At 39.8% G+C, this 23086-nt stretch overlaps 1 protein-coding gene across 1 annotated transcript in view; it reads left to right on the top strand.

Moving 5' to 3' along the window:
- The window catches only part of ATP6V0E1 (ATPase H+ transporting V0 subunit e1), a 33255-nt gene that overhangs the window by 4056 nt on the left and 6113 nt on the right, over positions 1-23086 (top strand). Inside the window, exons 2-3 of the mRNA XM_015072695.3 lie at positions 2577-2624; positions 20403-20532. Coding sequence (XP_014928181.1) covers positions 2577-2624; positions 20403-20496 — 142 coding nt within the window. The 3' untranslated portion in view covers positions 20497-20532. The remainder of the gene's footprint in view (positions 1-2576; positions 2625-20402; positions 20533-23086) is intronic.

Raw genomic sequence — 23086 nt, 5'->3', positions numbered from 1 at the left:
TCAGAGCTTGGAACCTGCTTTGGATTCTGTGTCTCCCTTGCTCTCTGCCCCTCCCCCACTCATGCTCCCTCTCTCCCTTCTTCAGAAATAAATAAACATTTAAAAAAATTTAAAAATTGCAACCACAGCCTCCAACCCCTGTATACCCTTATTCTCCTTTCTTGCTTTAGTTTTTTCCATTAGCACTTACTGACCATCTGGCATGCTAATGGTACATAAATAAATAGTTCTTGATGTGTCTGACTTCGGCTCAGGTCATGATCTCGCAGTTCGTGGGTTCGAGCCCCGCTCTGTGCTGACAACTTGGAGCCTGGAGCCTGCTTCAGATTCTGTCTCCCTCTCTCTCTCTCCTCCCCTCCCCTGCTCATGCTGTCTCTCTCAAAAATAAACATGAAAAAAAATAGTTCTTATTTATTGTTTACCTTGTTTGTTGTCTTTCTCCCCCACTATTATGTAAACTTTACCAGAATGGGGGTTGTCATCCATTTTGTTTACTCCTCATTCCCCAGAGCCTGGTACATACTGGATTCTCATTGAAATCTGCTGAATGAATGAATGGATGTGCCAATATTAACCACAGAAAGTGCACATGCACACACACAACTTCAAAGGATGAGTTAAAAATAAGATAAATGGGAGTTCTGATATTTGCTTCTTGCATCCTAGAAGATAGTCTTGCTTATTCTGTAGGGTGTGGAGACCCCCTTTTTGGAAATTACTCCTATGGATGATGGAGAGTATTGAAAGATGGTCAGCTGTAGAGTGACGTGATGAAAAGAATATTTTAGGGGCGCCTGGTTGGCTCAGTCGGTTGGGCGTCGACTTCGGCTCAGGTCATGATCTCGCGGTCCGTGAGTTCGAGCCCCGAATCGGGCTCTGGGCTGACAGCTCAGATCCTGGAGCCTGTTTCGGATTCTGCGTCTCCCTCTCTCTCTGCCCCTCCCCCGCTCATGCTCTGTCTCTCTGTGTCTCTCAAAAATGAATAAACGTCAAAAGAATTTAAAAAAAAAAGAGTATTTTAGAAAGATGACTCTGAGGTGATTGTGATAGGATGAAAGGGAAGGAAGAAAGTTTTGAATCTTCTAGCATTTGGTGATGGAGGGTGAAGGGGAGGTGTGAGCAGAAAGATGACAGATTTGTGGAGTGGGTGGGATGGGTGGAAATGACAGAGCTGCTTCTGGGGAGTAGGGAATTGGGAAGAGGATATCATGAGTTCAGTTGTTTAAATGTTGAGATTCAGCTGACCAGAGATCCAGATTTAACTTTTCAGATGGGACTGGAGATGGGGAGAGGTCAACATTAGAAAGTTTGTTTACTTATTTACTTATTTATTTAAAAAAATTTTTTTTGAAGAATCCTCTTTTTCATTGTGAACCCATGCAGTTCTGATATTTTTTTAAAGTTTACTTATTTTTAGTAATCTCTGCCCCCAATGTGGGGCTTGAACTCACAACCCTGAGATTAAGAGTCCCATGTTCTTTCGACTGAGCCAGCCAGGTGCCCCCTAGAAAGTCATATAATTTTTTTAATGTTTGTTTGTTTGTTTGTTTTTTAACGTTTATTTATTTTTGAGACAGAGAGAGACAGAGTGTGAGCAGGGGAGGGTCAGAGAGAGAGGGAGACAAAGAATCCGAAACAGGCTCCAGGCTCTGAGCTGTCAGCACAGAGCCCAACGCGGGGCTTGAACCCACGGACCGCGAGATCATGACCTGAGCCGAAGTCGGAGGCTTAACCGACTGAGCCACCCAGGCGCCCCCTTTTTAATGTTTGTTTATTTTGAGGGAGGGAGGGAAAGACAAGAGTGTGAGTGGGGGAGGGGCAGACAGAGAGGGAGACCCAGAATCTGAATCAGGCTCCAGACTCCAAGCTGTCAGCACACACCTTGATGTGGGGCTCAAACTCACGAAGTGGGAGATCATGACCTGAGCTGAAGCTGGACGTTTAACTGACTGAGCCACCCAGGCGCCCCTAGAAAGTCATATTTTTAAAAGTATAGTGTTGGGGTGGCTGGATGGCTCAAATGGTTAAATGTCTGACTCTTGATTTCTGCCCAGGGCATGATCTCATGGTTGGTGAGATCAAGGCCCACATTGGGCTCTGCGCTGACAGCACAGAGCCTGCTTGGGATTCTCTGTCTCTGTCTGTCTCCGACTCTCTCTTCCCTACTCACCGAGTTCTCTCTCTCTGTCACAATAAATAGTAAATGAATATGTTTTTAAAAAAACCTGTAAAGTAAAATACAAGTATAGGGTCATTTCATTGAAAACTACCAAAAATGAAGTTTCTTGGATGTCAAAACTAATTGTCACTGCAGCCTTCTGTGTTCAGTTTAGATGGGTTTGGGATTAGCCATCTAAACTCTGGCCTCGACACATATCCCTTTAAATAAAAATGTTAATTACTTAAACCTCTACCGAGTACAGTCTATTGATGTTTGAACAGATTTAGATCACTTTTCTTGGTGCACAGTCCTTGCCAGTTTGATAACTTGGGATGGAGGCTTAAACCATCCTGCAGTGTCTGCTTAGTTTGCTGGTTATCTAATGATGTTTTGTTTTGTTTTGTTTTGTTTTTAGAGTTATCATCACCATGCTGGTAACCTGTTCAGTTTGCTGCTATCTCTTGTAAGTACATTTCTCTTGTGAGTAGCTTTTTTCGAAGATAACAGGAAGTTATTCTTGGTATTTATAACATGTATGATTGGAAAATAAATTCGTGGGGGCACCTGGGTGTCTCAGTCAGTTAAGCGTCCGACTTAGGCTCAGGTCATGATCTCACAGTTCGCGGGTTCCAGCCCCTCGTTGTCTCTGTCCTGACAACAGGCTCAGAGTCTGGAGCCTGCTTCGGATTCTGTATCTTCCTCCTTCTCTGCCCCTCCCCTGCTCACACTCTGTCTCTCTCTCTCTCCTTCAAAAATAAATAAACACTAAAAAAAAAAAAGAGAGAAAAAGAAATTTGTGGAACATGATTGTTGTGAAACTTTTACAGTTTTGTGTCATTGGAGCTGTTCCCTTATGTAACATCTAGAAATAGTATCCTAAGATGGAAAAGAACACACTTTGCTGCTGCTCAGTACATTTACATAAAAACTGTACAGATGCTTTGTTCTTCTGGCAATACAAGTGTAACTTATTTGGCACAAATTGAAATCTTATAATTAGCCAGAAATTGCCTTTGTACTACTTTATACTTTACTGTTGTGAGGAGTTTAGGCGTACTCATTTTGTTTAAATATCTCACTCTGAAGCCAGTAGCCATTCTTTATTATGACTTGTTTATTTGATGAACAGGAGTTGAGCTAGAATTACAATCAAGATAATTTTTTTAACATACTGTATCAAAGTATGGTAATAACACCTAGTTGAAGAGGTAACATAGTTTGTATAAATTGTTGTTTGAAAGCTATTTTAAGATATGTAAGTTAATTCCTCAACATATATTTTTGGAATACCAACGAGGATTCTTTTTTTTTTTTTTTTTTAATGTTTATTTTTTGAGAGACATAGACAGAGCACAAGTTGGGGAGGGGCAGAGAGAGGAGACACAGAATCCGAAGCAGGCTGCAGGCTCCGAGCTGTCAGCACAGAGCCCGATGTGGGGCTCGAACTCCCAAACCGTGAGATCGTGACCTGAGCCAACGTTGGACGCTTAACCGACCGAGCCACCCGGGCGCCCCGCTAACGAGGATTCTTAATCCTCATGAGTGTCGGCAATGGCAGACCTGTAATTGAACTATTGTAAAGGGGTTTCCAATGCTTGTCTACACTGTCCCCTTCCCTGAAGTGCGGAATGAGTCAAGCCCCAGAAAAAACTGAGTATTAATCAGCTTGTGGAAAGAATGACCATTTCAAATGTATTCAAAGGCCGTATGGTTTCTTTCTTTTTTTTTTTTTTCATTGAGAGCTATCTCACATACCATAAAATTCATCCTCTTACTGACTTCTTTTTAGAGTTTAGAACCAAAGGTTATCTTTTCTTAAAGAGATCTCTGTAGCTTCCCGAGACTTCTTCATATGGGAAGTGTCAGTGTCGGTGGAACTGTTTAGTGCCCACAAGAGGGAGGAAACAGCAGTTCTGATCATGTGATGAAAAGCCATGGTTCTTTGTGACTCTGAATCTGTGCGTTTATTTCCTAGGGCTTTTGCACTCAGGTTTTTCAGAGAGGTTTGCGGGGATGACCCAGTTCTAGTTGTTGGCATAGATCAAAATTTGCTCCTGACAACAAGTCATTACCATGAATTTTAGCTATGTGGCCATTCAGTCACTTGTTGGAGTGCAACTTGAAGCCTTTACAGCTCATTTGCTAAATGATGATGGTATTGTTTGACTGCCTCAACCTTAGGGCGTAGTCGATGAGGCTTTCAACAGTTGGCTTGTTTAGTCTGTATTCTTCTAGTTAAAAAGGTAAATGGCTTTGGGGTGCCTGGGTAGCTCAGTTGGTTGAACATTCGACTCTTGATTTTGGCTCAGGCCATGATCTCAGTTGGTTGAACATTCGACTCTTGATTTTGGCTCAGGCCATGATCTCACCATCATGAGCTTGAGCCCCACATCAGGCTCTGTACTGAGTGTGGGACCTGCTTAAGATCCTCTCTCCCTCTGCCTCTCTCCCCTGCTCGTGCTTTCTCTCTCTAAAATAAAATTTAAAAAAAAAAAAAAATAAAAAGGTAAAAGGCTTTTCTAGGTGCTATAGCTCAGTTTCCAGAATGAAAGAATGGCGAATTCTTATACCAGCTGTTTTTAGCTTTAAAGAGTGAAGAAGTACATACGTCATCAGAATTTCTCATTTTTGTAAGGGTGATTGAGTTTCAGTCTATACCACTGGATCTCCTATCACAATCTCAACAAGGGAGCTGTTTTTCAGTCCAGGAGCCAAGGAGTGGTCAAAAGGCCTTTGTTTTTTCTTCCTTTGAAGATCTCTGCTACTTGAGCCGCAAGTTTGGTAGTAGGGTTTTAAAAATGAGAAAATTACTGCACAGAAGAAAGACTGGGGATTAAGATGGGGCAGAAATGTTTTATAACTTTCTGGTCCTCCGTCGTGTGTGAAACTTGCTTAATTTTCATATAATGTTTTCTTTTTTTTAATGCTTATTTTTAAGAGAGTGAGCGAGCATGAGTGGGGGAGGGGCAGAGAGAGGTGAGGGGCAGGGGATCTGAAGTGGGCTCTGTGCTGATAGAGAGCCCAGTGCCAGGCTCGAACTCTGAGCCCAAGGTGAGCGCTTAACTGACTGGGCCACCCAGGTGCCTCTCATAATATTTTCTTTAAAACAAACAAGAAGCCTTTCCAATCATTTCCATGCCTCTTATTTTCATTTTCAAGTGTAAAATGAATAACTGGACTTGGTTGGAAATTATACATCTTTGGAGTCTTAGTGACTCAGATGAGAAGTATCTGTGAGCCTTTACCTCTTGCTGTCCAGATTTTTTCCTTTGTCCCAAACATATGGGTGACTTCTCTGTTGACAGTGGATTAGTTCTGTCATCAGTGTATTAAACATAGCACACACAGTGTTCTAACATTAAATGTTAGAAATGTCCAGAAAGGAGGCCATTGTATGGGGAAATGAGCTGTCTGGCGTAGACTTTATGAAATTGTTTTTTTTCTTTTGTTTCTTTGAAACCCGATCATATATCCTACTTAGCAAAATAGCTGCCTGGAACATGGGTGAATAACTTGAATTCAAATCCCAAATACTTTATTCCACAAAGGGACAGGATTCTGTAATAAATTTGAAATTTAAAGACAACTTCACTGTATATGTTTTTGAAACTACCTCTTGAAATAAGAGACACCCAAACTGGATTTCCTAAGCAAAGTCACATTTTTGAAATACGTTCATGGACTTCTACATTGCCTTCGGTTTATGGCACTTTTTTTCTCTTTCCAGTTTGTTTATGGTTTAAGGTTAGATTCATGGGGCGTGACTTGTTTGAGCTCTGAGAAATCAGGATCTCTGCCAGTACAACCAGTTTGTGTTAACAGTTGACCAGAGGAATGTCTGAATGTTATACATCTGGTTCCCTCTTTGAGGCACAAGGTCACTTTTGTTCCTTAAGCATACAATCCTGTTAGTTACTGTTGCATACTTTCTCTTGATCTTAGGTTAGTTTTTAATGTTGAATTATGCATGTAGCTTCCCTAGAATCACAAAACTTAACATCTTCAGGGTAAATTAGAAATTCAGTACTGTATTATGAAGATACAATTGCTTCTTGGAAAACATGCTATATCTTTAGCACTTGACTAATTGTACATCTCACCCGCAGAGTGATACACAAAAAGAAATAGTGACCAAAAGGCAGGAGTCCTTGTTTTTTTTAGGATGAATAGTATGTGGCCTGTTTATGTGGTAGTATGGTTATGTGAGTTTTATTTTATTTTTATTATTATTTTCAATATTTGTTTATTTCTGAGAGAGAGAGAAACAGAGCGTGAGGAGGGGAGGGGCAGAGAGAGAGGGAGACAGAATCCAAAGCAGGCTGCAGCCTCTGAGCTGTTGGCACACACTGCCTGATGCAGGGCTCGAACTCACAAGCCGTGAGATCATGACCTGAGCTGAAGTAGGATGCTTAACTGACGGAGCCACCCAGGCGCCCCCTCAGCATGTTTATTTAGAGCCTACTGTGTGCCAAGCACTGGATGTATAGCAGTGAAGAAACAAGACAGACATATCCCCCTGCCCTCTTTAATGAGGGGAGACAGTAAACAAATAAAGAGCCAGAGAGACCCCAGTCGCTTACCAAAGTAGTTCCTTCATCTGCTTATTCCCACAAGCCCCTATTCTGTGACTTCAGACGAGTCCCCCTCACTCACTCCCCCAGCCGCCTAATACTGCCCATCGCACAAGGACCTACACAGCCTACAGGAGCTTTGCCCAGCCTGTCCAGGGACGTGCACATCCACAGCTGAGCATAGCCTTGCTTTGGTCCTGGCTCTAGAGCCAGTTTGAGTACGAGATGTGATCACCTCCCAAAGTGTTCCACTTTGGTTTCCAACCAAGTAGCCACAAGCTGGTCAGTTTCTGGGATGTGCTATATATGTATGTGTGTATATATGTATATATATGTGTGTGTGTGTGTATATATATGTACATATATATATATATATAGTCTTGAACTTTATGTACATCTATACTTTATATACATGTATATACTTTATGTATATACTTTATATACATGTATATACTTTATATATATACTGTATGTATATATACTTTATATATACTGTATATATACTTTATGCTTTATATATACTGTATATACGCTTTATATATTATATATATATACCTTATATATAATATATATATATTGTATATATACATGGTCTTGAACTTTTACAATGTACTGTATGCTCTTTACAAAAATTAAGGGCATAGAACAATGCATCTTCTTTTGTCTACCCACCTGTCACTCACCTTCAAAAATTATCCACTCACAGCCAATCTTGTTTCATCCCCACACACTTCCCCTCTCCACCCCAGATTATTTTGAAGCAAATTCCAGACATATCTGTATTTCAATATATATGTCTAAAGGATAATCATTCTTTTTTCATGTAATAACTACAATACTATTATTATCACACAGAAAAAGTTAATTCCTTTATATCATCACATATATTTAAATTTTCCTAGTTGTCTCATTAGTTATTTTACATTTTGTTTGAATGAAGATGCTTGTAAAGACCACACATTGCAACTGGTAGATGTGCCTGTCAAGTCTGTGTCAGTTTCTTCTCCATTTCTCTTTCTTTTTTCTTGCACGTTTTAATAGGAAAAAACTGGGTTGTTTGTCCCATAGTTCTCCAGAGAATGGTCCTTGTTAATTGCATACCTGTAGTATTGTTTAACATATTCTTCTTTCTTCTGTATTTCCTATAAGTTGGTGGTCATATCTAGGGGCTAGATCACATTCAGGTTCAATTTTTGATAAGTCTATTGCGTAAATGGTGTTGATGCTTTCATCAGGGGGTACATAACGTCTCAGTTTTCTTTGTGTTGTTGGAATCATTGGCAATATTCTGTTTCTGTAATCTATTTATTCATTAGCTAGAATACATCCATAAATATTTACTTACTCAACTGTTTCATTATCCAGATAGCTAAAAACTGTTCATAAAGGAAAGCTAGGTTATATGTCTGGTTTTCTCTTTACTTACCCATTTGCAAAATAATGAATTGTGTTCCCTAGCATCTTCTGAGGATGAACAATAAGTTTTGTTTTGTGTTGGTATCATTATGATCTGATACATTTAAACATATTTGTTGTATTTCAATCCAGTATAATTAATCTTTGTTGATGTTCAAATTGTCCCATTTTTGGCCAGAGGAAGCACGTGTTTTATTTGGCCTTCTGTTAGCTGGCTGTTAGTCTCTGTCTTCACCTCTAGCTTTTGAAGCTCCTTCAGGAGCTTTTTTTACAGGTGGACTGTCTGTCTCTGTCATCTCCAAAGATGAGATCAGATGAAACAGGTCCTAGGAGGGTGTGTGATTTGGGAAGGTTGTATTTGACTATACAGATACATAGAGTTTTTTAAAAATTGCAAGTATTTATTTATTTTTGAAAGAAAGAGAGAGAAAATATGAGCAGGGGAGGGGCAGACAGAGAGGGAGACACAGAATCTGCAGCAGGTTCCAGGCTCCGAGTCAGCACAGAGCCTGACTTAGGGCGCGAACTCCCAAATCCCGAGATGATGACCTGAGCTGAAGTGGAATGCTTAACCGACTGAGCCATCCAGGCGCCCTTAGATGCAGATTTTTTTTTAATTTAAAAAAAAATTTTTTTAATGTTTTATTTATTTTTCACAGACACAGAGAGACAGAGAATGAGTGGGGGAGGGGCAGAGATCGAAGGAGACACCGAATCTGAAGCAGGCTTCAGGCTCTGAGCTGTTAGCACAGAGCCTGACATGGGGCTCGAATCCACAAACTGTGAGATCGTGACCTGAGCCAAAGTTGGACACTTAACTGATTGAGCCACCCAGGTGCCCCGGGCTTTTTATTTTTTATTTATTTATTTTTATTGCCGGTTTGTTTTCATAGTACAGGTACTCCGTTGTTGCTGCATCATTGGTTGGAAAGATTTTCCTTTCTCCTTTAAACTGCTTTGGCATCTTTGTTCAAAATGATTTGACCATATATGTGTGAGCCTACTTCCAGATGATCTGTTGGTTGATCTCTTTGTCTAGCCGTATCACAATACCACATTCTCTTGAATATTTAGTTTTACATTAAAATCAAAAAGTTGAAGTCCTTCATGTTTTTTCTTTAAGATTATTTGGCTATTCTAAAATAGCCATATAGATTTTAGAATAGTCTAGTCAGTTTCTACCAAAAAAAGCCTGTTGATTTTAGTTGGTGTTGTGTTTAATCTATAGATCAATTTGGAGAGAACTGACATTTTAATAGTACCAAGTCTTCTAATCTTTAACATGGTGTATTTTTCCATGTACTTAGGTTTTCTTTTATTTATTTCCTTACTTCTCCTGAATTTGGGTTGAATTTGCTCTTTTTTTAACTTCTTTTTTTTTTTTTATTTTTTAATTTACATCAAGTTAGTTAGCATATAGTGCAACAATGATTTCAGGGGTATTTCCAGTGGTTCATCCCAACAAGTGTCTTCCTTAATGCCCCTTCCTCATTTTGTCCATCCCTCCACCTGCAACCCTCAGTTCTCTGTATTTAAGAGTCTCTTATGTTTTGTCCCCCTCCCTATTTTTATATTATTTTTGCTTCTCTTCCTTTATATTCATCTGTTTGGTATCTTAAATTCCACATATGAGTGAAGTCATATGATATTTGTCTTTCTCTGACTGACTGATTTCGCTCAGCATAATGCTGCCTAGTTCCATCCATGTTGTTGCAAATGGCAAGGTTTCATTTTTTTTTTTTTGGTTGCCCAGTAATACTGCATTGTATGTATCTACCACATCTTCTTTATCCATCCATCTGGCGATGGACATTTGGGCTTTTCCCATACTTTGGCTGTTGTTGATAGTGCTAAGTGGACACTTAAATGATTTTAAACCTTTGTTCTTTTTAAAATGTGTGCAGTTAATTCAGTAGAATTCCCTCTAAGCATTACTTTAGCCACAGCCTACAAATTTTGGTGACACTGTATTTTTCATTAATTTTTAAATATTTGGCACTTTCTTTCTTTCTTTCTTTCTTTTTTAATATGAAATTTATTGTCAAATTGGTTTCCATACAACACCCAGTGCTCATCCCAACTATTTGGAACTTTTCTAGATATCTTATCAGAAGATATACTCTGGGGGGCGCCTGGGTGTCTCAGTGGGTTGAGTGCCTAACTTCAGCTCAGGTCATGATCTCTCTGTTCATGGGTTTGAGCCCCACATCTGGCTCTGTGCTGACAGCTCAGAGCCTGGAGCCTGCTTCAGACTCTGTCTGCCTCTCTCTCTCTGCCCCTCCCCCACTCATTCATTTCCTCTCTCTCTCTCTCTCTCTCTCTCTCTCTCTCAAAAATAAATAAACATTAAAAAAAAGAAGAAATGCTTTGTAAGATTCCAAATCTTTTGCAATTGGGGTTTGTTTTATGACCCAGCATAAGAGTTTATCGTTATAATCATATCATGTGCACTTCAGAAGTGTATATTTTGAAGTTAAGTGTGGTGTGTTTTATAAACATCAGGTCCAGGTAGTTCAAATCTTCTATAGCTTTATTGAGTTTTTTTGTCACTATTATTAATTCCTGAAAGAGGGTGTTAAAGTCATCAGCTATGGTAGATTTTTCTATTTCTCTTTTTAATTCTTTCTACTTTTGTCTTACATGTTTTGAAGCTCAGTTATTAGGAGCATAGACATTTATGATGATGTCTTCTCAGTAAATTGATATTTTATCATTATAAGGTATCCCTTTTTATCCTTGGTGATACGCCTTGACTTGATTTTTACTTTATCTGATACTGATAATTGTACCACCTTTCTTGTGCATTATATCTGTCTTTATATTCAGAAAGTGCCTTTTTGCAGGCGGCATATAGCTCAGTCTTATTTTTTATCCATTCTGACTGCCTTTGCCTTTTAGAGTTCCTTATTTTTGTAGATTTGAGTTTCTTTTTTTAAAAAGTTTATTTTGAGAGAGGAAGCATGAGTGGGGTAGGGGCAGAGAGAGAGAATCCCAAGCAGGCTCTTCTCTGTCAGTGCAGAACCTGATGCGGGGCTCAAACTCATGAACTGCAAGATCATGACCCAAGGCAAAGTCAGACACTCAGTTGACTGACTGAGCCACCCAGGCGCCCCTTGTAGATTTGAGTTTCTATCTGATATCCCTTTAGTCTGAAGAATTTCCTGTAGTATTTGTTGTAGGACAGGTATGCTGATACATGTTTACTAATCTTTCATTTACCTGGAAATGTCTTTATTTCATGTTCATTTTTTGAAGGATAGTGTTTCTAGATATAGAATTCTGAATTGACAGGATTTTTCTTTTCTTTTAGCTGACTTTAAAGATGCTTTTCTATTGTCTTCTGACCTCCATTATTTCTGCTGAGAACTCAGCTATAATTTGAATAATTATTCCTCTTTATACGTTCTTTTTCCTTTGGATGTTATCAAGATTTTCTCTTTATCTTTGGTTTTCAGCAGGTTGAATATGATGTGTGTAAGTGTAGTTTTCTTTGAATTTATTCTGATTGAAGTTTGCTAAGCTATATGAATCTGTAAGTTAAGTTAATGTTTTCCATCAAATTGAGAAAATTTCTGCCTGTATTTCTTCTATTTTTTTCTACTGTATTCTTTTTCTTCTGACACTCCAGTTGTACCTATGTTTGTTTGATTTTTTTTTTCTGACATTCCCAATCTGTTCATTCTTTATAGCCAAATTTTCTTTTAAGTCCTTAAACACATTTATGATAACTGCTGTAAAGTCATTGTCTTTTAACTACAACATCTGTATCATTTTGGAATCAGCTTCTGTTGATCCCTTTGTTCTTGACTGCTGATTAGATTTCTTATGTTTTTGCATGACTGTTTTTTACTAAATACGGGATTTTGTAGATGACAGAGACTCTGGATTCTACTTTGTTTCTCTGAGAGAGGTTAAATTTTGTTGTAAAAAACAGTGAAATTATTAATTGATCACTTTAAACTTGTGGACGGTTGGTTTTATACTTTGTTGGGGCAGATCTATGTCAGTTTTGCCTTTAGATTAGAATGAATTCTCCATTAAAGTGTGGCCCTTCTGGTTCTGGAATTTCAGTGGAAAATCTGAGTGTTCTAACTTCAGATTCCGAACCCTCTCTCTCCTGTGGCAGGCAGCAGCTGAAATTTCCCCAACATCGTTTCAGACTTCCAGGTGTTTTCCACAGCCCTTTTCCCGGAACATACACGATTCAGGGATCTGCTAAGGGGTTAAGGGAAATTTATACACAGACTTCGGGGCTCCCCTTTTTGGCACCCCTTTTTGAGATTTCCTTCTTTAATTTCCAGCTGCCCTGGCTGCTCTGAACTTCATCTTTCGATACCCCAAGCCAGTAAGACTGCAGCCTTTTTCTTGAGCTTCAGTTATTTATCTTGCTCCACACATGGACTAGACAATGTTCTCAGGAGAAATGCTGTATAAAGGCACTAGTGTGGCCTCCTTTCAAGGATTGAATCCCCTCCAGGTTCTGCCTGTGTTTGGACATTCTCTAGTATCATCAAATAGTTACTTTTCATATTTTATTCAGGGTTTATAATCACTTTCTGTAGGATGAGTGTGATACAAGTTACTCTGCCGTACCAGACCAGAATTGCACCAACTGACTTTTTTATTTTCAGGTATTCTATTTTTCATTTCTGTAGGTGTTTGTTTTGCTGCTTTTACAAGTTTTGCTTTTCCTTCCTCCCTTCCTCATTTCTCCCTGCACATATTCAAACTTCTTTCTTGAAACATAGTAGACAGTTTATTTATAGTCCACATCTGATCATTCCCATATATGATGTCCTTGCAGATCTGTGTCAACTCTCTGCTGTAACTTTGGTCCCTCTCACTCATGGTGCCATATGCATTTAATTATATTTGACTGCCATCTATTCATTTCCCGTATGACGTCTTTGAGGCACTTGCCATGAGAGTGGGCTTCTGCAGAAAGGATTTATATCGCTTCTGCCAAGTGCCAAAGGCCATCACCACTGTGGAATCAAATTAAGTAAAATTCTTGTTATGTGGGGTTTTTTTTTAAACAATATAATACGAATTTGAGTTACACACCTTCATTAAGGCTCATTTGCAGTGGCAGTTTTTCTCCTTCCTTCTTGATGGTTATATTTGAGACAGTTGATTTTCCTAGCATTCTTCTTCAGGGGTTCTGTCTGATATATCCTTACCTTGAGATAGAGCCCTTGAGCATGTATTAGATTCTCTACTTTAAGTGGGCTTGGGCTTCGTCTCCTGTTTCCCATGCCCTGGGAGCTGTGAAAATAAAAGTTCAAGTTCATCTGGTTTAGTCTTTTGCCTTCAAGGTGTGGAAAGCAACCTGTAATCACTTCATTTTCCCCTCTGGGTACTTGCCTTCGCTTAGTTTTTTTGGCCTGAGAACTGCTTACATGTCTATCATGGATACGTTAGAAATAGTTGGATATAGGGGCACCTGGGTAGCCCAGTATGTTAAGCGTCTGACTTCAGCTTGGGTAATGATCTCACGGTTCGTGGGTTCAAGCCCTGCGTTGGGCTTGGTGCTGCCAGTGCAGAGCCTGGAGCCTTCTTTGGATTCTGTGTCTCATTGTCTCTCTGCTCCTCCTCCGCTTGTGCTCTTGTCTCTTTCTGTCTCTCAAAAATAAATAAATGTTAAACACACACACACACACACACACACACACACACACACAGTTGGATATCTTGACTGTTTATAGTGGGAGGAAAATCTAGGCACCCGGCCCACCTTATTATCATCTGCTATATGAAAAAAGCATATTTTTCTTACTCTGACTATATAATCTTTTCCTTTATAATTTGGGAGATAAAGAGATTATTACAGACTTTGAACTGGAAGTCCAGGTATAGAAAGTATGGAGAAAAGAAATGATACTTCAGGTGTAGAGTTGGCAAAAATAGGGCATATTCCCATGGTAGTGAAAGGACCCTAGTAGAGATACCATTGGGATAAGGTTAATGGAAATAAGTTTGTGCCTTCTCATCTGGAGCTTGGGGCCCTTTTGCAAGCTCCTATGGCTGTGGCAGAATTCAGTTCCTTTGAATTGGTTGTCAGATTGAGGTCCCTTTTCCTTGCTATTAGTTGGTGACTGCTCTTGGCCCCTAGAGGCCACATTCTTTGTCAAGTAGCCCTTTGCGTCTTCAAAGCCAGCACGAAAGGATCTCCTTTGTGTCAAATCCTTCTCGCCCTGTAATGATCTGGGTCCAGTGAGGAGATAGAAGCCACACAGTAGGTTAAACAGGGGAAGTTTAACATAATTACTGTTAATTACAACAAAAGAGTAAGTATAAGATATAAATAAGGAAACTCTGTATGGTACCTTAGGGCTGAGGGAGAGTACCCAAGGAAGGACAGACTTGGAAGGGAATCAGACCTCATTGGAGAAAGTATGGCTCAGCCCACCTGACAGCAGAGAAGTTCATTGGTTTGGCCAGGCTGGAATTGGTGAGCAAGCAGTAGGCCACCCACCCTCTGGAGTACAGGCCGGAGAGTGGGCAGTTCATGGCCTGGGTGGGATTCCCTGCATCCGTGTGAGCAGGAGACCTGCCAAGCATGTAGGCCATGCAAGGGCTCTGGTTTCCTTGTCAGGGGGACAGCAGACAGGTTATTTCCAGGCTGATGCTATCAGATCAAAGAGCGACTGTGTTCCAGGCCTGAATCAGTACAGGCTCCACGGAATATTCTCATACCCACTCCAACTTCCAGCCCACACCTGCGATGTCCCTCTAGCCCCCTCTCCTGAGAAAGCTTAACATCTTGTTCACTGTAAAGGAGAGAGAGGAATTCAGTTGCTTATTATAGAGCACATATTAAAGGGTGTGTTCAGAGATGATCGGCAATAAATTCATAAGTGATGCACACACTTCAAATGTCTTTTATCAGGGAGAGTCCCATCCGTTTTAAAACTCGCCTGATTAGGTCAGGTCCACTCAGGATAATTTCTCTTAAAGCCAGCAGTACTATTTAACACAGTCTAATCTTGGGAGTGGCTGTCCCATCATACCTACCATCCTGGGTTTAGACAAGGCGTGTACACTAGGGGACGGGAATCTTGGGGGAATATCTTAGAATTCTGCCTACCACAGAGGGCTGGGGGCAGAGAGGAGGTGGAGGCGACAATGACTCACTGTTACATGAGAAACTCCTTCATAAAGCAACTGGCTTTTATTCATTCTGTGGCTGTCTCACAGAGAAAACGAAGGAATAACTAGTATTTATTGAACGTCTAGGTGTCAGCTACTACACAGAGCACTTTCATACATTAACATCTTGATGCAGAGATTATTATCTCCATTTTACAAAAGCGAAAACAGGCTCAGTGTAAGGTCATTGCCTGGAGTCACTCCGCTAATATTTGGTGTAGCTGGAATTGAAAGCCAGTCTTGCCTAATGCTGAATCTCCTATTTTCTTTGTTTTTCTCTCTATAGTAATAATATTTAAATTCAAATTATTTAAATAAAGCAAAACACAGTTCACCCATCTCTCCCATCCCCTACATCCCACCTCTGGCAACCACCCATCTGGTTTTATATATATACCTATATAAAAATTTGTTTTATTTACATATCATAAATAAATATATATATGTTATATATATTTTTCCACATATAAGAGAGGTCATACAGTATTTAACTTTCTCTGTCTTATTTTACCTAGCGTAATGCCCTTGAGTTCCGTTCATGTTGTCACAACTGACAAGATCTCATTCTTTTTTTTTTCTCTCTTTTCTAAAGATTTTATTTATTTATTTATTTACTTTTATTTTTTAGTTTTTAAAATTTACATCCAAATTAATTGGCATATAGTGCAACAATGATTTCAGGAGTAGATTCCTTAGTGCCCCTTACCCATTTAGCCCATCCCCCTCCCACAACCCCTCCAGTAACCCTCAGTTTGTTCTCCATATTTATGAGTCTCTTCTGTTTTGTCCCCCTCCCTGTTTTTATATTATTTTTGTTTCCCTTCCCTTATGTTCATCTGTTTTGTCTCTTAAAGTCCTCATATGAGTAAAGTTATATGATTTTTGTCTTTCTCTGACTGATTTCACTTAGCATAATACCCTCCAGTTCCATCCACGTAGTTGCAAATGGCAAGATTTCATTCTTTTTTGACTGCCAAGTAATACTCCATTGTATATATATACCACATCTTCTTTATCCATTCATTTCTTGATGGACATTTGGGCTCTTTCCATACTTTGGCTATTGTTGATAGTGCTGCTATAACCATGGGGGTGCATGTGTCCCTTCGAAACAGCACACCTGTATCCCGTGGATAAATGCCTAGTAGTGCAATTGCTGGGTCATAGGGTAGGTCTATTTTTAGTTTTTTGAGGAACCTCCACACTGTTTTTCCAGAGTGGCTGCACCAGCTTGCATTCCCATCATTCTTTTTTTATGTCTGAATAATAACCTATTGTGTGTGTGTGTGTGTGTGTGTGTATAACATATATATGTACATATATATATATATATATATGCTACAATCTCTTTATCTATTCATCTGTTCATTCATTGATGAAGGCCATATTTTCTAGTAGTGCCTAATAACATTGCTGCCCTTGAAAAAATTTGTGTCATTTGATTGGGATGAGAGGATATGACAGGGGTCATCTCTGTGGGGATAAGGCAGGCGCTCTCCTGCATCTCTGCTGTTTCTTCATGAACCCACTAATAGAGGTCACTCCTATTATGGCTCTCACTGGAGGGACAGTGGATCAGAAGAGTAGTCCTAGCTGGACTTACCCATTCCAACAGGGAAGCCAAGCAGTTATTCGCTTAATCTGTGCGCCACAGGGAAGTAATCATCCTTTTGTTCCCTGTTCTCGTATCTGAGCGTGGAACAAAAAAACAAAACAAGATTTGAGAGAGCTGGCTATAGTCTTTTCTGTGTGGAGGGTGTATTTTGTGCTTGGAGAATTCTAATAACCAAGACCTGAGCTCATGATAAGTGAGCAGGGAGTGTTTGTAGAATGAAATTCTCTGCATGTTATTTAAAGCCCACTCTACTGCTAACCTTGTTTTGTCTCACAAGCTCATGAACCCCTTGGGGGTTGGCCCCTTAACCAGTTCCTCTTTGTGTCCTCACAGCCTGACATGGAGCATGGTCTTGGTAACTGGTTGTGGAATTAGTTGGGAGCTCCTGGACTGCTTGGTTTGTTTTGTCCTTAATAAGCTATGGAAGCAGCCTGGTAGAGTGGGACTCAGGAGGTGTGGGTTCCTCTTCCAACTCTGTCACTGATTCAGTGTGGTATCGAGCTCCCTGGCACTTAGTTTCTTCATCATTAAAATGAGGAACATGGACTTGACCTCTGGGCCATTCCAGCCCTGCAGTTCTCTGAAATATGTTACCACACCATAGCTGCCTCAGTAGTTTGAATAATTTCAGATGGTTAGTTATTAGGCTGGCCTTCAGGTTATGGAGACATGTGGAACAATTTGGGCAAATGTGAAGGGTACACTTAGTTCTCTTTTCTTGGACACATGAAGTAATAGATTCATTGGAATATGATCTCTTCCTCCACCCACTTCCATCAATTCAGAGTGGATTTTTTTCTCTTTCCAGTTTTCCAACGTGTTTATCAGCTTTAAAGGGAAATTTTAAGTCAGGCGGTAGTCAGAAGGGCAGGCACAGAGCTCAGCTGGTTGGAGGGGGGAAAATTCCTCCATGAAATTTCAAGTGAACTGACCTGGGCTTTTTCCCAAGGAATTTTCTTGAACTGTGGTTTGTTGGGGGTTTTTTTTTGGTTTGTTTTCTTTCTTTTTTTGTGTTTGGTGTTTTTTGTTTTGTTTTGTTTGTGTAATGAGATGTTTTGCTGGATTTGAAACATTAAGAATAGTATGTAAGATTAGATTTTAAAAAGTTTCTGAATCCTGATCTGAGCAGGCAAAGTGGACTTTGTTTTTGACTTGAGATATTTCTGCTTTACCTCAGGTAACAAAAGCTTTTGTGATAGACTTCATCAATAATCGGCAGATGGATTCTTTGTTTCCTTAACTCCAGATAGATTAAATTTAGTTAAGTAGATGCCTTCTGAAATGTTATCTGTTAAAATAGATTTCCAGAGATAACTCTTGTAGTTATCTACAAAACGTAGTTAGGAACATTAGTCTAACCTGATTTCTGGGTTCAGGAGCTGCTACCACCTAATTAGATTTGTGACCCTAGGCAAACCAGTTAGCCTCTCTCTGCCTCAGTTTCCTTAACTGTATCGTGGGAGAATTAAAAGAAAGATTGTATGTGAAGTGTAGCGTCAGTATCTTTTAAAGCTCCCTGGGTGATTATAATGTGCGGCCAGGATCGAGAGGCACTGCTATACGACATCATACAAAGTGCTGGGAGATGGTGCTTTCATTTCATTCTATACATTTTTGATGAAGAAAGGAGACAGACTAGCATAGGGTTCTAGCATATTTTTTTATCTAGTACTTGTAAGCACTGGCCAGTTATTTCAGTCTCTTACGAAAGGATGAACGACTGTTTTTACGGTCAGCCTCTCTTGCCTGCTGGGATTGGGGAAGTCCTGGGTCTGTGGAATTTTCCATGACTCTTAGCTCTGCACCAATTAGGGTTCACTGCAGGCACAGAGCTCTTCAGTGTGTCTGCTTGTGCTGTCTTCTTCCTTTTTTTTCACAGTGTCAGATAGATGTGATCTCAGCTACAAGCCTTGGCATTTTTTTGTGTTTAACACTCTCATTTTAAGGACAGATCAGAGAATCTCACCTGAATTAACTTTTTGTTTATAAAGTGAGTCAGCTTAGGGTATCTATTTTGGCCCCATTTCCTCAAGTATCATGTTTCCTGTCACAAAACCACCTTGCATGGGGTGGGGCAGGGTAGGAGGGCGGGCAGGTATGTTTGTTTCCGTAGGTGCAAGCTTCTGGTGTGGTGCTGGCAGATTCTGTGGCAGTCTAGTCGCTGGTGATCAGAATCGGCTTTTTGAGCCGTTGGCTGGCAGAGTTCTAAAAACGACAGCAAGTGGAAGAAAAAAGGTGCAACCAGCTGACAGTCCGGTTGGGTTTGGCTGGTTCCCCTCTTATAATAGGGGGATTTAAAGTGCTAAAATTTTAGAAGGAGACTCCTGTAGCAGTAACTCTCCTTTTCCTTGCAAAGTGGTTCCTTCTATTCCACGCAGAGAGGATCGCTGCGTCAGATCATGTTACTAAAATCCACTCTCCCAGATCAGTCCATGGAGGCTGGGCTTGTTCACCATACCCTTGCCCCGTAAAATGAGAGTCTCCAATCACTTCATATATATTAAATAGGAACAAAAGGCAATGTGTATTCTGCTCAAATGTTACCTCCTTGGAGAGGTCTTCCCTCACTACCTCCATCATTCCCTATTCCTTCGTCCCACTTTCTTTCCTTCCTGATACTATATTAGGTAAGCTTCGTGAGGGTGGTGACATTTCATTTTCTCCTCTGTATCCGTGGGGCCTGGAACCTAGTAGGTGCTCATTAAATATTTGTTTAATAAGTAAAACATGGAATGGTTTGAACGGCCAGACATTTGTGTATTATCTTTCTTGTTGTTTTTGCTTTAGTCTTAGCTCAGTGATTCTGAAACTTTGCTGGATTATGTGTATTCCTCTATCAGACACAAAACCATTTATTCAGAATTTTGGGAGCAGTAGAACAAAAGTTTAAAGACAATTTAGGTGCTATTTTTTCGCTTCTAACCCTGAGGTAATGTAGCATCACTGTACTTCCTCCATAATTAGTCCGTATAGTACAGAGGAATGCCTTGTTGCTTAGATTCTCAAGTAAGCTGGGGGAATTAAATTCCCATTTGGTTCAGCTCCACTGGGGCCCAAAAGACGTGTTACATATTTTAGTGGTGATGGTGATTAGAGAAGGGGAGCTCAAGTGTTACAGTCTAATTGGAAGATGGGGGGCTGAAATTTAACCTTGGCTGTGCCAGTAAAAGTGGGTGTGTCATATCAGTTGTGGGTCTTAACATTTGGAGAATGGATAAAGTAACACCCATTCTTCCTGAGCCTGGAAGTTGTGATGATGCTAAATTGAGATTAGGTAAAAATACTCTGGGTTAAAGGTTTCCTATGAATGCAGGAGATCTTGGATACTTGGAATTAAGGTAATGAGAGAAGAAAAGACAGAGCAGACTATGGTGAAACCTCACTGCTAAATTTTACTAAAGCACTCGTTCCATCCTAATTGAAGATGGTCCTGTTCCCACATGAGTTCACCACTTTCTGTTGTTTTTTTCCTCCCCCATTATTCTTTTAGTTGGCTGATTGCAATTCTGGCCCAGCTCAACCCTCTCTTCGGACCACAGTTGAAAAATGAAACCATCTGGTACCTCAAGTATCATTGGCCTTGAGGAGGAAGACGTATTCTCCAGCGCTCAGTCATTGAGGTGACTATGCCCTGAACCTTTCACATCAGCGTTGTCCATCAGGCAGCTAGAGGTTGCTTTGACTTTTCCTCAGAAAACGACAGCCATTTTAACACTTGGCAAGGGCAGGCTGCCGAAAGCAAACATCTGAAGGACAGAATTTGGAACTTAGGCCATTCACCTTACCAGAGGATTTATTCATGAGATTCTTTTCAATTCTGCTGTTACCCAGCCATTTAAATAAAGTTTGCATGCAGTCTTTCAGACACAGGAGCGCTATTATTTATACTTGATATTGCAGGATTCTTAAGAGTTGCTGGCAGATTTTAAATTAGGAGCATTTCTGAATGCTTTGGATAGAGAGAGACAGGTGCTTTTTGAAAACTGGAATGAAAATTGTAGCTTTTATTTGGTTCACAGGCTCAGAGACATAAGGAGTAGTATAATGGAAAGATTTATTCACTGGCCGAGAGTCAGGAAACCTGTCATTAAGTCTGTTCCTCTTTCTTGATTATTTCGATAAATGGAAGTTAGCACTCAGTGCTTGCCTAGATCTGGCTCAGCTTTTTTGGCGAGGGTACTGCTTATGTGGTACTGTGAAGTCCTATCAAGAGACACAGAGTGTCTGACTCTCCTGTCTTTAGTGATGCTATGATGATCGGTGGATTCAAGTAATGACAGCCTGGTCCCTCCAGTTGTAAAATTCTCTGCCAGCCTTTTATCTGGGGGTTTTACCCGTTGATTGTCATAATCTGAGCCTGAAGTAAACGTTTCGGTAGCAAATGCAAAATGGTGATTTTCTAGTTCCATTATTACTTCTACGTTTGATTAGATAAAACGTCTCTACCAAGATGAACTTAACCCTCATTCTAAGGTTATTTAGTAACCTTGAAATATAGAACATACAGGAAGAGCAGTGTCCGTATTTAATTATTTTAATTTTCAGAGTGAGATACTGGGTGTCCAAGTTACTTCCAGGGCATCCAGTGAGGTTTTCTTTTCTTCCCTTTTGAGTTTTAATCAGTTACATTTATTACCATTTTCGTAGTCAGTTGCTCTTTCTTTGGCCTACTAGAGCCTGTGTAAACTGGCTTCTGTGTCCTTTTATTATTAGTCTTTGGTAGTTTCCTCACTTACTGGCAACATCAAGATGTCCCAGACCCCTCTTGTGTGTTTCCTGTCCCAGACTTGGAATCAGCTGTTTCCTCCTGAAAGGATACCTGGTTCACTAGTCAGTCCTCAAGCCCAGCTGGCCTTCATTCCTTTCAGTGGGAATGGTATTTAAAAACCAAGATCTAAAGGGCGCCTGGGTGGCTCGGTCGGTTAAATGTCTGACTCTTGGTTTCGGCTCAGGTCATGATCTCGCGGTTTTGTGGGTTTGGCCCCATGTTGGGCTCTGCCCACTGACCACTTGAAACTTGCTTGGTTTCTCCCCCTCTCTCGGGGGCTCTCTCTCGGCCCCTCCCCTGCTCACCCTCTCTCTGTCTCTCTCAAAGTAAATTTTAAAAAAAGAAAAGATCTGATTGCTAGGTACATCCATTTCTGCTGGGATGTTGCTTCTAAGCCTTTACAGTGGACAGAGCCAGGAATTACATTCTTCTGAGAAGAAAAAATAATCATGAGTTTATGTTAATATTTCTAATTAAAATTTAACATTACATGGTTTTGACTTCTTTGGTTTTATACTTGAGTATCATTCATATATGCCGAAAATCTTGCCTCCTACAGGCAGTAACTTACTTTCATTATCCTGCAATACATATGGTTTCCAGATAACACTAGATAACTACTAACTGTAAGTTTATCGAATGCAATTTAGGATTTCTTTGCTGCTTTATTTGTCCTTAGAACAAATAAAGAAAAGATGTTGTTTTCTGAGGTCCCTTGAAATAATTATTTTCTCTCATCATTATCAAAGTGATATATAATCAGATTAAGTTGTTTTATTTTGTGTTCAATTCATAGTAATATTTTTATTTGCTACTATTTTTGAATATGTAAACATATTTTCACAGTCAGAATTATAAACAAGATACATTCAGAGATGTCTGTCTTTCCAGTGTTTCATTTTGCCAAGATAAGCAAATACATACATACAGGTATATATGTGTGTATACGTAACATGTACATAAGCAAATACATACACATAAATATATATGTATATGTGTGTATATCCCCCCATACAGCTATTACAGAAAAGATACCATATTGCATATACTATTCTGTACCTTGCTTTTTTTCACTGAACAATGTATTTTAGAGATTGCTCCTATCAGTGTATAGAGATCTTCTCCAATTCTTTTTATAGCCATTGGTGTACTTTTAGATTGTTTCTAGTCTTTTGCTATTATCGATAGAGGCACAGTATCATCCTGTACATAGGACATTTTATTTTCTATTTTTGCTGGAAATCTTTGGGTTAGATTCCATGAAAAGTGGATCTCTGGGTTAAAGGTGTATGCTTTTTCTAGCTATTACTACACTCCCTTCTATAGGGATTATACCATTTTTACATTTCCACTAACAATGTAGGAGAGTGCGTGTTTCCTCACAGCTTGGATTTTTGCCGATCGAG

Source organism: Acinonyx jubatus, chromosome A1 (genome assembly GCF_027475565.1).
Source record: "Acinonyx jubatus isolate Ajub_Pintada_27869175 chromosome A1, VMU_Ajub_asm_v1.0, whole genome shotgun sequence".
NCBI classification, from domain to species: domain Eukaryota; kingdom Metazoa; phylum Chordata; class Mammalia; order Carnivora; family Felidae; genus Acinonyx; species Acinonyx jubatus.
This window is presented reverse-complemented; position numbering and strand designations above follow the sequence as displayed.